This window comes from Anticarsia gemmatalis, chromosome 11 (genome assembly GCF_050436995.1).
Source record: "Anticarsia gemmatalis isolate Benzon Research Colony breed Stoneville strain chromosome 11, ilAntGemm2 primary, whole genome shotgun sequence".
Classification (NCBI taxonomy): domain Eukaryota; kingdom Metazoa; phylum Arthropoda; class Insecta; order Lepidoptera; family Erebidae; genus Anticarsia; species Anticarsia gemmatalis.
In genome coordinates, this window is record NC_134755.1 from 2,901,773 (window position 1) to 2,921,745 (window position 19,973).

Genomic DNA, 19,973 nt, shown 5'->3' on the forward strand with positions numbered 1-19,973 from the left:
TTACACTCAGCCGCCTATTTAACGAGCCATCCCCTAATAACTGTCCGGCGCCACATCGACGCGCTCTATCGGTTTCAATTTTAAAGTGGTTAACTTTATTTGATTGTACGGGGCGTTTATTTATTGCTTTCCTGTTTGCAAACTTCTTTTTTAACATTTACGACACGTGTGGGTCAATGAATTGTTAATTGTATTTTTTTCTTTGTATTTACCACGGTAATGTACAATGAAATGGTGTTATTTTCCTGGTTTATTTTCCTGCACAGAATACTGTAAATTGTTGTTAGCAAAAGCTTCCACATCTTCATTTCAACGAAGATACATTCATCATGTGCCTTGTCAATTCGCTCAGAAAATCCTTACGAATCATCGTATAAATAACGGCTCAGATTATAATTTACAATTTGTCTTAGTCGCGCCCCTTATACAGCCTAATATCGAAATTTATTATCTCTAATATCCATTTTAACAGGCTTTTCGTTAAAGTTAAAAACCAGACACATTAAAATTCAGACCCTCGTTTTAATTCAAAAAGTTATCCATTTTTCTCTCAAATATATTTCATAAAGGGAAAGGGCGTAGTCTATTATACATTTTAATCCATCCTTAAACTGAGCACCTGACTCCTTTCATATTCAATTACGTATTTGACCTCGATGGGATGGCTGACTCGTAAAATCCTTAGTACCTATCTCGTTTGTTTTTAATGAAATATTAAGTTTTCGGAGAGTAGGAAGGAAACTGAAGTTTATTTTATTATCAAGTAATAAAAGTAATAAATTTTGTTTTTGTACGGTTGGGTCTTGCAGACCACAGATGAGCATTACAGCAAACGGCAAACACACTAGTCAATCATATAGTTAGTTATTTTATTTTCAAAACGCAGGGAAGTAATCTTAGATACTTTTTTTACGATGGCAAAAACTTTTTTTAAAACCGAAACATCAATAATGATCAGTCAACCCGAGAATATTGTAACCTTATATGATTACACAAGTAACAAAATAATTCAATATTTGGCGACAAAAACCACCTTCAAGAAGAAAGGGAGTTCAGAGAAAAAGATGGTAAAATAATATTGAATAAATATAGTCTGACCAATATTTGAAGGTCAAATAAAGGGAAACATCGTTCCATATACGGTTTTTCCTGAATGACATCATGCTGTTCGAGTAGGCGACAGACTACCGTTATGCAGCTATGTATGTAGCTAGACGAGGCTTTGTCGCCCCTTCCCCTTGTGGCGAGGGTAAAGAGAACAATTAATTGTTTATCGATACAAGGAACTTTTACTATAGTCCAGTTTCTTGTGATACATAAGGGAAAGATTTGCATGTTTTATAACCATATGAATCGTGATAACGCCAACCAATATCTTTATATTTTGACAAAAGCGTATACGCAAACTATTGTTGGACAACCTTAATAGCAAACTAGGGTTATGCAAAACCCATTTCAAAACCCACAACCACTGTTGTATGGAGAACCCTAAACGCAACACTAGTAAGTCCCCTCGGCCAGACCCCTCACGTCGAGAGAAAGGGTATTAAGTACATATCGATACAACCAACTTGCCTAGACACAGACAAACACAATGTGCGGCTATTTAGAAAAGTTTCTTTCTCACAGAACAATATCATATAAAAAAAGATATAAAACTCCGCAATACGTTGCTATATTAATCTCCAAATGTGGTTCAAGTTTTGCCGAAGTTTTAATTAAAACGAATTTATATAACTGGCTGGTGTCGGCCTGAGGTACGTGCTGGGCGTACTAATGTGGATGTCTGATTACAGCCGATCGTCAAAAAGTAATAAAGTTCCGCCAAAAGTCGTTGTAGCGATGCTCTACGTTCATAAGTGTGAGGCTAACGAGCAGTGGTCGTGACTCGTGATGGACATATAGATTTGATAAATTAAAGATGAGGATATACTATGAAAAGAGGATATTAATTAAAGCGTAAAAAAAAATACTTCCTTTGCACACCGCGAGCGTGAATTTCGTACGGGAAGAGGAGTGAATAATTGTTTCTGCATACAATGCTTCGTATGCAAAATAGGTGCAATTTTTAACATTCAAATTTTTGTGTATAATTTAAATTGTTTTGAACAAAGATAAAATAGAATAGATTCCAAATTGTAGATGACTTTGTTTTCTCTATTTAGTACTCGTACTATTGAAAACCGAACTATCTAGGTAACAAGTCAAGCAAAGAAAATGGACAAACAATGTAATGACACATTTGTGGAAAAAATTAACTATCTATTAATAATGTAAAAGAGCGATTAGATAGTACTCCTAAATCGTCATTAACATCAAAATCAATACTCCGCGTGACTGATACCGTGTACATTTTATCTAAACACTGGCTCTTGTTGCCAGGCTAGCGGATGCGGGTCGCAGGTTAAATATAGGCGCTGTAGGGTAACCACTCACTCGACACAAGTGCGACCTTATTCACAAACAAACATAAACCCACATACGTCAACAACAAAATGAAATGTCATGAAAATACATATCTCTCTATTCAATGTCGTATTGTAAACCTAACTCCCACGAGACTTAGATACAATAACTACTTGAGTCTAAGCATTCAGAAAGACAAATAAATGTACAACTGAACCAAGACATTTAGACAAAAAAGGAAAGTTTATTTTCATTTTTATACTCGTATTGTTGAGATGAGAACTCACTGCTTATTAATGTTTCTGTTTAATAAATAGAAGCAGTCAGCAATACCATTCAGTATTCAAGACTTTAGTATCATTCGACGACTCATAAAATTCCTAGCTGAATACATAAAACTGCACAACGAATCAATGCTCGAACAAAAGACAGTCATTTACATAGTCCAACAAATCACAAGTGGCCATAAAAGTTATTTAAGACTCATTACTAGAGCTCTAAAGGCAAGAATAGAATAAATAGTATTACACAAACGACGTAATTTACTTAACAAAGTAACAACACAAAAACAGCATCACCGAACGTATCCTCAACAATACAGAAGAGGTAACGTTTCGCAACCTCTCAACATAGGCGGGTGCTCTTGCGCAAATCGCTGTGACGTCACCGCCTTTGGTTCCGGCTTCACTTTCGCGAAACACTTTCACCGGTCGGACGAGTGGCATGGCGCCGGCCGACGCCGACGTGTGCCGGCTACACTCGACCCATTGTCATTCTACTCGTGACCATCGATGACCAGTTCAAAATCCAAATTGATTTGATCAAACTAGAGCCATGGGCACATGTGTTACCTCCATAACAACAGGATAAAATATTTTTGGCACTATCGTATTTTGGCAATTTTTGCAACCGCATCATGAGATAGCAACAAGGAAAGTAAATCGAATTATTCGTAAATCCATATCGCCCGTAGTTTGCAAAAACTAAACACCACATAACAACACGCGACAAATGAGCAGTGATTGTAAATTAACTATTCGCAAACATCAAAACATAAAGCGATTTAATAAAAAAAAAACACTAAACAGTATGTTTTCATTGCGCTATCTAATTTGTTTAGGTATTCATGGTCACCGCCGTCAGAACTGACACAATATTCGGCTCTCTAATTCGAAGCCCGCGAAAGGCGAATTTCACCTCACTCACGTATGCGTGATCGCGATGAAATAAAAAATCGTTACGTAACAGAGAAGTCGAGTTTGTTTTGTTATTTCGATCACGTAAACTATTATCTGCAATCAGATTTTTTTTACATATATAATGTTAATGAAATAATTTCTTAACAACCAGTCGTGAACAGGTTTCTAGCGTGAGTTAAAATCTTTTCTAATCAGAAAGCTGCGAAGATCAAAGAAATTACATAAGTGTTTCGCGATTACGAATTTATTTCTGCTTCGTAAAATAATATTTTATGGGCTGAGAGAAACGTTTGGAATATGTAAAAGGCTACAAAAAAGTAAAAACGTGAAGATTGCTGAGAATGAAGCAATTTCTCTTTACGAAAATCGACACTTTCAATGTCGTTTCAATATGACCTGGACAGACGAAATAAATTCGTGACAAAGCAATCAGCCGCTCCACCGATTTGTCCAATAGACGCCCACTTTCATAAACATCGTTCTATTCTGATCCGAGCGTACTATTACTGAGCGCTAGTAGAAAATGTGCTAAATGTAGGCTTTTTGGTTAAATTGGCGTTAAAATATAAAAATTGCTGATGTCATGCAAGTAAGTAAGTGATCTCACAGTTTAAGTAATATGCCTTCAGCGCAGGACTGCTGATGTTAATCAACGATGCTTCAGAATTAAACGACCCTTCAGAATGCAAATTTGAATAGGTTTGATTAGACTAGAATAATACTCGACTGGCAACGAAGTAATCCTTTATCTCAGTGTAATAAATTCAAAGAAAAAAGGTCAAGAAAATGCCTAAGTCACAGTGACCTATATAAATGTATTTTTCGAGTTAAGGAAAGTTTTAATTTATTTTCTGTAATTACAATGGAGATAGTAAAAGAAATGTTGATTTAGACTTCACCGTAAGTTGCTTTATAGACTACACTGAATAAATTTTAAGAGTAAATTATAACTATTCAACTGTAAAATCTTTCACAAGCAATTAGAAAAGTATTGTAATAGCTGAAGCAAAGACAAAGAGGGTCGTAACAAATCAGACAATGTAGATACAATATAATTACTGGAAATTGATGTCAGTATGGCACAAAAGCTATCTCATATCAACTATGCTACGGCATACGACTTGCGTACAACATAAACACATCTTTTTAGTGCATCTTTCTAGTACGCGGACATATAGTAATACGGCCGCTTCACCCCGATAGTACTAAGTGTCGAGACCAGTAAAACAATTAATATCATCACAGTACGTACATTCTCACACTTTCTAACTCCATTGTACCGCACACAAACAATCGCATCTCCTCTATTAACTGTCGTAAAGACAGATGAAATCACGACTCCATTATTTCTTATAGAAATGTGTAATCTAGATATTACACTTTCTATGAATACTGCGTGTTTCATTTGAATACTGTATGTATGAATTTCGTTTTAAACGTTTCTTTATGAAAGACTTCTTTAGCATTTTTTGTTATATTTGTAAGCGTGAATTTCTAAAAGGATAGAAATGTAGGTTGGAGGTTAAAGGTGAGCGGGTGCGTATGAATACAGTTCTATAAGTCATAAATTTACCTGTTTGCATGGCGACAGACTTATTTATTATATTGCGTGTGAAGCTGAACATAATAGAAAAGTTGTCGTCAACTGTGTTTACTCAAAAGCTTGCCTAGATAGTGGTTTTATATTCCTAGTAATGTAAAAGTTAGCTTGGTTGATAGAACATGGAGATCAACAAATCGAGCTGCAGCTGTATTATAAAAATACATTTGAAACGTGGAAGATGCAGATTTAACAAGATATACATTTGCCTTCTTCCCATAGGTATAGGCAGAGACCAAAGAGTAAACAGAAATAATTATTAAATTTGAAGAGATAATTACCGTATAAATAGTCGCCAGTGGAAGAAAGAGAACATCAAAGTTCATGAGAGATCATGATTCCTAGTTACATTTTAGATGCGGTGCTACGTCTCAGACAGGTTTGTTGCCACTACAATTATCACCGATTAACACTTAAGTTGAATGTATCGAAGTTCGATCATAACTTGCAATGTTTATCACTATTTAAACTTGATAATGACACGTGGAAAATACTCAGAGGTCATTTGCACTGAAGTAGATTAACACGTTCGGACAAATAGGCACGATGTTGGATTTTTATTTCTGTAAAGTCTTACAAACGAAAAGGCCCGGGATACCCGGCCCCTGCATAGGGGCTGTATTGGATTAAATATCCTCATTGGGTTTAAGGGAATAGAACTCAATCTTTCCATTTCCTTGAAAGATCTGCTTAGCAGTGGGACAGTAAGGAATTCAATAGAATTGAGACTTATTTCGAAATCTGAATATGAGATCATACGTTATGTCATCTGTAACTATAACAAACTAAGCAATTATGAAATATTTGATATTTCGTAAATATCAAAATCTACAGGTTGAAGAAGTTAATAGATCAATTAGTAATAAGGAAACCAAACGGATCTAACGCACGGTGAATCAAGCTGAAAAAATATTGCAAACCATGACTCAATTTAACACACAAAGACTTCATAAAATAATTAAATGCAAACCTGATATTTATTTTTTATTTAAAACAAATAAAAACTATAGTCAAATTAAAGTCTGTGATATCTTTTTTTATAAATACCAAATATTGCCATAACGAAACAGACTAGGCGACGCGGAAATTACTGATCTGAAATGACGACGTCTCCAATATAGATGTGGATAATTATTTTTTGTCCGTCTGGTAAATTATTAAAATGTATAAAACTGTAGTAAGTTGATTTTGTTGAACAGTCACATAACGTCACAGCAGTCAGCACACATTTTTAAATACAAGGTAGGTAAGGATTAAATAGCCCACATTGATAACTTTAACGTTTTAAAACGAAGTCACTTCTAAATTATTTGAAAAATAAATAAAATTATTGTCTAATATATTCCTTGTCTTTTATTTATATTGAAATTTTGCTTAAATATGTGAAAAGCACGATAATATTTAAAGAATCTCGTGCATTCATAATGAGAGGTAACCTATAACTATCAAGTACCGGTATCTCCTAGTCCTCACAGAACAAAAACATGATATATTTTATACATTTTGTTTCTAACCTAGTAGAAAACTAGAACGTATTTTCTAATTTATTCTAGAGCATAGATCATAGTGTTAAAATCTTGTGTCAATAATTAATAGGTACATTAGCTACGCATAATGGATGTGTTATGTTCTTACAAATGAAAACAATTTTTAAGATGTTCTACATTTTTTTCTTATATGAATTCTAGTATTTTAATATATTGAATAGGGAATAGCGCGGTATAACTTGCCTAAATAGAGTGTAGCATATTTGTCCGTTTCTTTTTAGCTAAATAAGGGGAAAATGGGTCAGAAAGTGCAATTTATCACACAAGAAAAGTAGTGAAAGAGATATCGCGAAGATAAAGCATTTAAATAAACATTATAATAAAACATATTTAATCTAATTTTATATCTGAGAAATTGGAGGAATCACAATCGAACCGACAACCCCACTGTAATCATAGTGATATAGTGTCGTTAGTGCAAATAAATTTAATATCATTCTATAACAGCAGAAGTCCAGCATCAAGATCTGTCAGCGTGCAATGGAACGTAGCATGCTTCATATTCGGCGTAACGATCGCGTTAGTAACACCACCTTGCGCTCTATTACTCAAGTGACGGATGTAGGACGAAAAACCGCTAAATTGAAGTGGGAGTGGGCTGGCCATGTTTCGCGCATGCATCCGGAGAGATGGGCGAGGCTGGTGACAGAGTGGACACCACACGATGGACATCGCTGTCGAGGCCGACCACGACGAAGGTGGCATGATGATTTAACGGCATTTGCGGGTCCATCGTGGCGGAGCTTGGCACAGGACAGACGGATTTGGAAGGAAAGAGGGGAGGCCTTTGCCCAGCAGTGGGACACATAAGGGGCTAATAAAAAAAAAAAAAAAATAACAGAATAACCAGTGTTATATCAAAACATGGTTTAGTCTTAAAACATAAAAAGCTTAATTCAGCAATCATATTTACGACTGACCAAACAATTACCTACTACTTTATTTTATTGGTGCCATAAATCATAACAACGTACCTACATGGATAAAAAGCTCAACACATTTTATTATCCTTTGAACTACTATTCATACTTGGAAAATGAATCACCCGTTTCCAAAAACTTTTTGTATATCAACTAATGATGAATTTTAATGTAGGAACAAATTCGTAAGGCGCCTAAAACATAATTACAAATTAGAGCGATGTAGACAGTCAGCCGGTTTTGACTCTATGAATAAATTAACAAGTCATTATTAGAAAACATTGCGTAACCGCATTAACATCAAACTTTCTTCAGATGTCCAAAATGTTCAAAGAGAAACTTTTCTAACAAAATGATTGTTCCTTACATGTAGCAATGCAACAATACCTTTATAAATCTGGAGTGGAAAAAATAGAAAGTGCTATAAAATTTCAATTATTCCTTCCGCGTGACTGTTTTATAAAAAGATTCATTGTTCGAAATAACAAAGAGTAAGTAAATAAAAAGCGCGATGTCACGGCGACCTTTCCACTGAAATTAACCTAACCCAGTTAATATTTATTGCGACTTAGTCTCGGGAGGATAAAATCAAGTTTTTAATTTACTGGGTAATTAGAGCGGTCTAAGGTTAATAGCTTCGAGCGGTACGACTAGTGACATCTAGTGGGCGTTATCAGAATGTTACTTGCATAGTTTTGTTCTACGCGTGTAGATGGCGCTGGTTGTATCGGGCGGAAAAAATATTTTATTTGAACAATATTATCTTATCGTAGATAATGACTATAATCGACATAAACATAATATTATTATGATTTTTGTTTGTCACTATCGTGTAATATTTTCCTGTGAAATCATAAACATTATTCATTCCAAAACAATGTCTTTTGGCTAAGCCAAATCAGTACCGATTTCTGTGCTGCGTTTAATACGAATGTGTTTCATTACCACTTTGCAGGAAAAAATGTTTTTAACGTTTACATTATTCAATCGTGCTATGTCAAAAACTACTCTTGTTAAAAAATGTGTAATACCTGCGCGTATAATTTCTCCTGAATTAAAATCATTGAACAGTGACTTACCTTGCAAATTGTCGAGCATATACGTCAACAGCTTCGCAGTGCCGTTGCTGTCGTTGTATATTGAGAGCATCTCCTTAGACAGCGGGTTTCCTTGCAGCCCCAGCAGTTGTAAGTGAAACAGCTTGCCCAACTCGTAAGGCAGAACTCGCAAGTAATTGTTGTGTAAATGTAGTTCTCTGCAAACAAAATGTATGTTTTAGACAAGAAGAATTGTAGGCCGTAATCGTAGGATCAAAAATGTTTCTAGATAATTATAATTATTTTCAAAGACTCCTCTCATTTTTCTGTCTTTTCGGAATGAAGACTCTTTCTCTAATTTTAAGAAAGCGATTAAATAGGGTTAAAAGTAATTTATCTAATGTTATATTTAGCCTGGTTGGTTCAAACTGCTATATGTAAGCAAAATTTCTTCCAAATGATTTCAGCAATTTTTGAGTCATACGAAAGTTTTTTTTACTGCAAAAGAAAAACTGCAATTCCTAAAGCATATAAACCTAAAATATTATGAAAAGTGATATAACAAAGAGTTAATAACAATAGTGATTAGATGTGCGAGGTCAGAGAGCAACGGCAACTGATCCACGAGTCGATTGTTCTTTCAATTGGAGCAGCAATGCCGTAGGTACTGCAAGTAGGACGCTGACTCCACACAAACGTAACACCATTGTTATTGTACTAATCAGCTGGATTACCATCAGATTATGTTTGATATGATCTTTTAAATATAATACTGTTAACGTTTAAGGATAAATATTTTATTGAAATAACTGGATTTTAAGCTTGGGAATTCTCTTTTCTTTTTTTTGATGAATGATTAAGGTCAACTGGAAATGTTCGTTTCACATTGTTTAATTAAGAGGTTTGTGGTACTTATTATGGTTAGGAGTAGCCAGTGATTTATATTTCAGTAGAAATGACAGATAAACATGCTTCTTTTCAAACAAGGAAAAACAAGGACTTTTTAAATAAAATCCCTGATCAATCCAAACATAGTTATCAGCTCAGAATCGCTACATTTGGCAACAAACCGTGTGCCGAGGTCCAAATGTGGCAATCAAATTCTAATAAAATAGTATTATAAGCGTTGTAAACGGTCACTGTTTACAAATATGAGTCGAGCCACACATCAGAGTTCAAAGACCTTGAATCTATACCTACACTATACACTACGTATACAAAACAATATTCTATATGCAAATGTAACTTGTTTTTATACACAAACATTATTATCGTAAGATAAAAGTAAATAATGTAAATAATCTCTAGAAATAAGTGTATTGTTATTACGTAGAGTCACATTGGCGATATCAATTTGAACTCTTACATTTTGATAACGGATAGAAAGTTTTCCTTTATTATGAAATTTTAAACATAATTTTCGTCATGTTTTATCATTGATTACGGTTGTTAGTTGCACTTGCAACAATTAGAGACATGCAGGCCAAAGTACAAATAAACTTTTGGCGAAAATGACCTTTCCTTCCTCTATTGCGAAACGAAAAGAAACGTTGTTTAATTGCTTGCTTATAAGTAAATAAACAGTAGAGAAACTAGAAAATGATTCCTATTTCTTCCTTCCTTCTAGCTACAAGCTTAATCTTGCCATCTATTGATATATTTGTCATACAAACAAAAACATAATGACTGGCTGAAAAATCGAAAATTATAAAAAAATTTCATTGTCAAGAAACTAAATTGTTAAGGTATTTTATATAAAAAAATACTCTCAACCACATAAATTATATCAGGAATGAAAAGCCAAAGGTAGGCAATCTATCAGCAATTAAAACAGTTATAGGTATAACATTCCAATCATTAACTCTCACAGGACAAAGTTCTATGATTACACAACATCATAATGATACAAAACCCTACAAAACTCCAAGCTTTTGTAAAAAGTTACGTCATCGAACCAACTCGAAAGCGTTGATACTGAGTAAATAAATACAAATTAATGCGATTGGTTACACAATCTCGAGCGAGATGGCCGTGACACGAGAGAAATTTACATTGTAGAATACGGTATAAGTAAGCTTATTCTGTCCGTGTTGGGTTTGGACTGTTTAAAGTGACTGATGATGTCAATAGTTGAAGTTTTCTAAGCAATTTAGACTTATGTGAACTGAAATTATTATTATTATTATTTATTTATTACCAGCCCATATATTATTGTCCCACTGGAGGGCAAAGGCCTCCCTTCCCCCTTTCCATCTATCTCTGTCTAAAGCTATTTGATGAATAGAATGCTTGCTAAATATGTAAAGGGCTGAAAAAACATACTTCACAATTACGTACGTTCTAGAACTTTGATAGCTAGTTTCACAGCAGATGTTAATAGTATTGGAGACTCCAATATGAGCCTTGGTTGATATTTACCAATGTAAATATCATTTTGGAAAACAATTTTGGATTAGTAGGACGATTAGATTAATTGAGTAATTTTTCGATAAAACCAAAATCATTCAACATCTACTCTAATTTGATATACCTTTAGATAAAATAAAAACAATTTACTATGAGTCTGCGATTTAAGCTTCCAATGTTAAACTTAAAATCAGAGCCATGGGGTCAATGCCATCAAACATAGATATAAACTAACTAAAACCTATAAATAAACATTAAACCACTATGATGGTACATCTAACAGCTATAACCAATTAATTCTGCACCGAATTAGCATGGAAGGTCGACAGTTTGCAAGTTAATGAGCACATACGTTTAGTTATCAAACGGGGTCAATACTAGCGCTCTGTAAATACGACGAACGAGTTGCTAATCCCATAACATTATGTGTACAATCATAGTGCTGGATTAAAACATCTAGGGTTCGGTGGGATTGTTTACAGGATTTTTCTATTAGTGATAGACGTGTGAATAAGTAAGCAAATTAGTGACTTGACAAGCATGTTCCTTATAAAATCAATAAGGGTAAATAATCAAATATCTATCCGCCCTATGGATCTCCATAGATGTTTCTCTCGTAACAGAGACACGAATAGCGTATTCGGATCGGACAATACTTATAAGATCTATTTTTTTAGAAATATTGTTTGGCGAACATAAAGCAGCCGAGAACTGTTGGCATACTTAAAAGAACGAATTGATTTTTTAAGATGATATGCGCACACGCACCTCGTTCGCGCGATATTTTAAATCTTTGCAGCTACGTGCTGAACGTGACACACATATAGTTACATTCAATGATTACTTGGAAAGCGACCTTATTATACTTATTGCTCTTAATCATTGTTCAAAACTACAATATTACGCTTTAATTAGAATTGTATGCACATTAATATCTTCTCACGACCTTTCCTAGAAATAATTGAACGATAAAGCACGTATCAAATGTGGTTAACAAAGCAGTGTTTGTTACAAAAAGTACCGTGCCCTGTACAATGTTCATGCGAATTAAGCTAAGGCTTTTATATGAGGGAAATTTACACTAATTTCTTAACAAAAGAAATAACTCAATAGTAATCGGACTATTTCAATATACTGTCAAAGCTTACAGATAGATTACTATCTTAGATTATTATGTTAAAATTATCTATTATTAACTGATTTCGGTAGCAATTGCTATCCAAGATTCTGTTAGAGGAAGCGATGTAACGATAAATCGATAGATAATGATTGTCTTTAGTTAATAAGCAGTGGATAGATAGGGCGCTGAAAACTGCCGTAAGTATAGAAACATACATAATATTACTATACCTAAGGCAGAAGTGAGGATGGTAGGACGAGCCTATTGGCACTAACTGGGCACGTTAACAAACTCTTGTCTACTATTGAGCAAAATACTAAAATTAATTAGAAAAGACCAATAGCAGTTTGTCCGGCCCGGGTATCGAACCCGAGACCTTATGATTTGCAGTCAGATACACTATCGTCTGCGCCACAGAGGCAGTAAATACACCTACTTACCTACTCTATAAATAAACCTTCAAAATACGTGAAAAAAAAACTCCAAACATACTCAAGCCGTATTAACTTTATTTCCGTGTGAGATAAGCCATTTATTAACGCACCCAAACAAAATAATGTCTAATTACATCCTCGCGACGATTAAACGTTTATATACAGATAACACTTGTTTACAAGCGATACCTATTTATATAACTGTAGTATAGGAATATAGCAATAACAAAGTTATATAGAACACTATTATTTAATTAAAAATGACGATTATCGTGAAAATAGTATAACAATGATACTGTTTTAATAACAATTATTTTGGAACATACCCAATAGCAAGAGATATTTTGTTCAAAGATTATTTGATGATTTTCTCAATATATTTTGAGAACCAGTGCACACTGCACACGTATTGCTATCTTGTAAAGGAGACTGAAGACTTACCGTTAATTAATGAGATCATTACTAATATCGTCTTTTTACTATGGTTTATGGCTAGACTAGTGTCAAAACAGCCTTAAAACCTTAGATACGCTTATTCAACTGTTATCTGTCATATTTTGCCACAAGTCGTTACGACTTTTAACCTGTCCTCATAAGGAGACGCTCATCTGAAATACCACTTTACGATGACCAAACTTTTGAATGTACGCGCCGTAAGTAGCTTAACTTACCAATCATTTACAGATCGATCCACGCAACTGGATTTCTATCTATCTGGGCTATCTAGGTGTCTTACGGACGAACGTAGAAACGCCCAAAACTTTAGGAATCATGCTCTCTTTATCAGTTTGACGTAAATCGTAGAGACAGAAATACTTTTGAGTATCACATAAAATTTAATTCTGTGACTGTGTTCGGCCGTTAAACTATTACTGTAGTGTTTATGACACCTACAAATATCTAGATCTCTGTCGGGCCTTTACAAGCGTGCGAACTACACTCTCACACATTGTCATTTCCTACGGTTCGTTCGACGATGACGTAGTTCGCACGTTTGTAATGGCACGGGTATAGATTTAGATATTTGTAGGTGACATTAACACTACGTAATAGTAATGTGGTACATTATAAATAGGTTCACACGATCTCTACTCATTATCATTTAAATACCATTGACCTCTGCCAACATAGGTTTTAAATATATTTTTACAGTAAATACATAGTATAATGTTCTACTAGAGGTCAAAAAACATCTGAATAAATAAATTAATATGCATAAAGCCAAAACCAATAATTATTTTATTCTTTAATCAATTCATGATTCACTCATTTTATGACTAATGAATACTGAATTATCTGCCAAAAGTATTTGTCTCGCAAATTGTGCAATTCCCAAATAATTCGTGACACAAAATTAAATCTGATAAATACCAATATTTATAGTGTAGTAATTATGTTATCTGGAAATAAGATATAGTACCAGTACCTAGTATACAATAAAAAACTCCTCGTTTTTAATTCAGTCTGTCACACTTTCACACCTAAACTGCTGAACTCGTTAGGATGAAATTTGACCCAACTGACAATTTAGGTATATTCTCAGAGAAAGATAGACTACCTTTTGGGTTTAAATAGTTGGTCTTTCGTATTGGTGGTCTATTAGAGTTTGATTGATGTTACCATGGCGAAACATCGCTAACGTAAAGTTTATTGGCCCGAAATGTGTAAAATCTAGTATGTTATAGTAAAATATTCTAATTAGTCTTCATAAATAAGCGTGCAATATTCACCTTAGTTGTATAAGGTCCCCGAGTTCAGCGGGCAGCGACCTCAGCTTGTTATTGGATATGTCAAGCGTGTGCAAGTTGACAAGCTGGCTGATGTCGGGAGGGATGCGCTGTAGCGAGTTGTCGTTGAGGTACAGCGCGGTCAGGTGCGTCAGTTGGAACAGTTGAGGCGCTAATGCGCGCACACCTCCTGTTACCTGAAATATTTAGAAGGATTTTATAAGTACTCTTTATTGAAGAGACTTACGACCTTATGGACTTGCAGCTTACAGGGTAGTTTAGTTAATGGAGAGATTTTAAGTCTTAATTTGATCTTTCCGCATGCTTATAAAGATCGAATGTATACCTAATGGGTAAGAATTGGTTCTCCACAATGATATATGAGTACCTAAACTCTATACCTATTTTGAAGACCAGATAAAAGTACAGTTTCTGATCTAATTGCAAAAGCAACAGGTGACATGTACCAGTTATAGTACAACATTTTAGATTTTTATGCCACACTTGGTCAGGAAAGTGCCATTAACTTTGGAAAGACTTACATATGGAAAGAGACACATTACTAGGTACTGTGGCCCGCAGTCAGATACCAAACTCTAACTTCCTATGTGACCTCTAGTCAGCTCTAATGGAGCTTAAAACTTAGTACAAATAGTCTTTTCTTATTAGTTAGATCATGTTAATTTGATGGTGGTATAGTCACCTCAAGCGTGGTCCAGCCGCCGCGACGGCCGGACGCCCGCTCGGCCTCCGACATGATGTGGTACGTGCGCCCGCTTGCGCCCTCATGCTTGTCTTTGTTGCGAGACATTCTGTCACCTGAAATTATAATACAATTAGAGCAAACATTCTGGTATACATGGATAAAGAATACAAAAAAATATAGGGATATGTAATGAAATTATAATGTCTACTCTGTGAGTTCTCATTGCTAAGTCTTAAGCTCATCATCAGATACAAATGTGAGTTTACAGGATTTTACACGGCATAGTGATTATAAAATTTAATTATCACAATAAATTAAATGAAAAATATATTTTGTGTGATTGTACATTATTGAAATCCTATCAATAAGTTTGTTTTAACAAGTACCCATTTCAAAAAATTTGTTCAAGGGTTTAATACCACCTATAGCAATTCAAATATTTGGTTAGAAAGTGGAAATGCCAATATAGGGTGTAATGAGTAAAATGTAAATGCTCATGACATACATCTAAATTTAAACATATATTTATAGAAAAGTACTGACAAAGAATGACCTATAACAACAGAGGTGGCTTTGTAATTTTCCTCAATTATCTTTATGCAGTATCAAGTGTAAGTAACTAGTGTAATGTGTTGAATCAACACTTTACTAACAATTTCTTACATGTTTGTTGAATACCAAGAATTCAATGTTATGCAAAATTCACATTGCCAAAACTAGAGCAAATTGAAGAGAATATGAAAGTTTACAGTTACAGTGAAACAATAGTGTGATTATTATTGGGATATTTACTGCACTTTCTGGTCGAATAAAATTCTTAAATAATTCCTAGAATTGTAGAAATGTTGAAATGTATTCCTGAACAGAAAAAACAAAAGCACATCTTCAACAATGATTGTTTACAATGCAAGTAGGTCAATTTCTAATCCATTCAAGTCAGATTTAAAATTACAGTTTTGAATGGCTGTTTGGCCATTTTTCTTTTTATCTATGTTTGATGTTTGACTAGCAGTTTAAAAAATAAATTGAGTGAAATTGCTAGGCAGTTCTCTAGTCAATCTGTTACGCAAATTATAGAAAGTGATTTGTCAAAGTGATGTTGGTTTTTATAGTATAAAATGCTAACATTTTCTTTTTCAACTGTGTTGGGACATCATTTCTCATTTGTTCTGTTGTTGAGTTCATTTCTGTAAAATGTTTATATGATTTAGTTATGAAAACCAAATTATATTTATTATAGGGAAGAAATATAAAGTACATATTAGAACTAATGGGTAAGGGAAAAATAATAAACCTACATTTCAAAAATTTGGAGCAAAACTGATTAGTATGGCATAGAATAAGATTGGGCACTTCGAGAAGTAAATATTTTGTATGGGATACTTGTTCACCTAGTGATACAAAAATGTATCCCACATATCGCACCCCTGGTGCAACACTGTCACTTTTGTAAAAGATGAGTTACTTATGTACTTACATATGTAGTAATGGTTTTAAATCACCTCTATCATTATTTATGCAAAAGTAAAGTGAAAAATTGACATTATAATATGAGCTATTCATTTATCTATAGATATCTAATAAAGTCATTGCTGTGTGAGGTTCATCAATGTATTAAATGCTTCTCCTGAAAAACTACATTTTTGCATAAGTGACAGTATTGCACCGGGGGTGCGATATAATAATTAATTTATAACACAAATGGGAGCTAACTACTTGTATTGAATTTGTTTCATCTTTAAATGTTGCATACACATTTAATATGAACATATAAAAAGGAAAAACTCTTCAAAATCTCAATTTGTTCATTACTGGGTGTTGCTTTTCATATAATAAAGACAACTTAAGTATTATAGCAGCAATTGTAATAGTATACTGATAAATCTTGTAATATATAGTAAGGACACATACTCTTAGTTACAAATTTCACAGAAAATATCAATAATAAAACAGAGTCAGACTTATTTCCACCAAGATGTAACTACTGCATGATACATTGACAACTATCTGTACATTACAGTGACTATGTTTACAACAGAACTCTATGTTCAATAATACAAGTTTACAATACTGACCTATTTATATGACACATTTTATAGTTAATACAACTGTGGTTTAGACAACAATGATAATTGTATTACAATGCCAAAATTTTGCTATCCTCAGTAACTGAATTACAGCAAATATTACCAAACAATGTGAGAAAAGTGTAACTGCAATGGTTTTTGTGAAACGTTGACCAATACTTCTGTTACAACAACCCATATTTCATACTTATCTACGTAAACACTGATATGATTGTTTTCATACATATGGACTCGAATCTATACACTAAAGGGGTAAATAGCGATATAAATGTACCTTAATAACACCGCGAGGGGTCATTAGGTGTGATAAAAGGACATTTTCCGATAAATTATCTTCATTTGAAAAATAAGGACAACACAAGTCCATAACCTCCGTAGTACGGTGGATAAACCTAGAGAATATGGATAAATTACATTTTCATTAACCTTCTAACTACGAATCATTACCCATTCCCTCGAAAAATTGCTGATTTAATTCATTATTTCTACGATTACTGGGTAAATGCGTAGCATCTTTGTATACAGCTGACATGAAAGAGATGAATCGACTCGCTCCACAGTTGACTCCTCAAGCGCCAATTCAATACACACACTCAGAGCAAAGAATTCAATGAAATAACTGTGCAACCATCTTATACACACCTTCATCTACTCCTTAAAACCTTATACTTCAATTAGGATTATAGTAATGGAAAATAAATCACTGTAAACAGACAATAGGACACTCTTGACAAACAACCACATCAAACGTCCATTTACCGACTGCAGCGACAATGGACATAAGCGGCAAATTCTGGAACTTTACTTTGTGTTGTGGCGACCATAGACAAGAGACAAATATTGCCCGATGGCGCCAAATTTAATTAAAGTGTAGAATATTAAATCAGTAAACTTTTGAGGACAATTTTATTTCATAATGTAATAATATAAACACGGTTAAATATTATTGTCAAATATTTAAAACTATGAGCTAGTCTAAAATTAAATACGCAAAAGTAAAATAAATAATAGAGCACAAAGCGGGTAGGTATTACTTTTTTGTAATTTCAATTTCAACTATAATGCAGCACAAAAAAATAGTGCTAACCAATCATATTATATTATATCGGTTATAACAGTTTGCGCTTGTAGGTATTAACTATTTTATTTACCCTTGATTATATAAAATTGCATGTGACAATATAAATGAAACATAGGTACAGTATTTACAAACATGATTGTAATTCGAAAGATTATGTTTCGAATATTATCGCTTTAACAATTTTCAGCTCCTTCTAACTTACAAATATTTCAATAACAACATCACAGTAATTGAAATACTGTGTAAAAATCTGAATTCTTTAGCATTGTTAACGACATTTTGAATGACACATACCCTAACTAGCCGCCTTAGCCAGTACCTACTATTCAGTGAACGTCTTTATAATAAAGGATTTTTAGACTTAATGAAACTAGAATAAGTTTATTTTATTCGGTCCCCAAAATGTTACTCTATAAATGGATCAAATAATTATTCCATTGTGTTTTTGTGCTGTAGAGACAACTCCTGCAGAAATTGACTAAGCAAATTTAGTTCTATCGTCATTGGTTTATATACGTATAGGTAACCCTCATATAAAACAGTAGAAGAGAATTAAGTATACGACGGTAATACCTTATAGTATAAAGATAATAAAAAAGTTTTCTTAAAAAACGCCTTCACACAAAAGACAAACAAACTTTTCTTACGAAATTAATAATATTGAACTTAAGGGCAATTTCAACCTTCTATTGTGCCCTGTGTTTATTGACTACAAAACTATACATAACCATAGTGCTTAATTATTTTTATTCCATTGTTTTTTAAGGATTACTAATCACCGTTTACCTCATTTACCTACTTAATTACATTAATGCTTAATGTTTCTTAAACAAAAGGTACAATCGTTAACACTAATCGTATGGAAGTAACCACAGAACAGTAAATATTTAGAAAAGAGACAATTTCCGTTCGTATTAAGAATTTTAGGTTCCTTTGTAGCATACGTAAAATTCATAAATCGGAAAAATCTGCTTAAATAACCCTTACTTCGATATTTTGTCTTGATAACCTGCAAATTTTATGCGCTGCATAATCCTATGCAGTTATCCTCGTATTTCTAATGCAGTTAGAGTAAATGTTCGAGGTTTGTACTCTTTTGCTTCATAAACGGAGTAAAAAAAAGAAATTCTGGTTTGCTCCCAATCAAATTATTGAAGTAAGTGGTATTAAAATTATCTGGCACAATTATTGCTTGCGCAACCATTTGGATTTCAGCAATAAGAATCTATTTTCGCAAAATTCCTAATGATTTACACCTGGGGTAAATATGTGTGATAAACAATAAACTTTCTGTATGATAATTATCTTTCCTCTTTATGCCACTCATTGTTTAATATATTACCACATTTTAATTTAAAATACGTTTTGAACTTTGCTCGTTTGACAGAGAATAACGAAGCGGCAATGTTCATTTGTTATGTCGGTTGATTTGAAGTGGCATATTAGAACCTAACGAGCCTCTTAGATATATTTTGAGTGTACGTTTAATTTTTGTGATCATGGTTGAATTAAGTAAGTTCATGGTGGACAGTAGAGACGATATAACATCGTTATCATGCCAGGAGCTGCTCCATCCGTATACAAGCAACTGCAGACATGCATTTTATACCATGTTATGGTTGTGCACTAAAGGAAGTATAGCCTACTTTACACCTTATCAGGCTATTTTCTTTGTAAGTACATAATTTTTATTCTTATTTTCA

The 19,973-nt window shown here is 33.7% G+C and overlaps 1 protein-coding gene across 1 annotated transcript in view; it reads right to left on the bottom strand.

The window, feature by feature from the left end:
- The window catches only part of twin (CCR4-NOT transcription complex subunit 6-like twin), a 133,853-nt gene extending 115,894 nt beyond the window's left edge, over positions 1-17,959 (bottom strand). The window contains exons 1-4 of the mRNA XM_076120333.1: positions 17,832-17,959; positions 15,100-15,215; positions 14,400-14,593; positions 8,752-8,927 (exon numbers count right to left, since the gene is read on the bottom strand). Of these exons, the coding sequence (XP_075976448.1) occupies positions 8,752-8,927; positions 14,400-14,593; positions 15,100-15,207 (478 nt within the window). The 5' untranslated portion in view covers positions 15,208-15,215; positions 17,832-17,959. The remainder of the gene's footprint in view (positions 1-8,751; positions 8,928-14,399; positions 14,594-15,099; positions 15,216-17,831) is intronic.
- Positions 17,960-19,973: the final 2,014 nt, after the last annotated feature.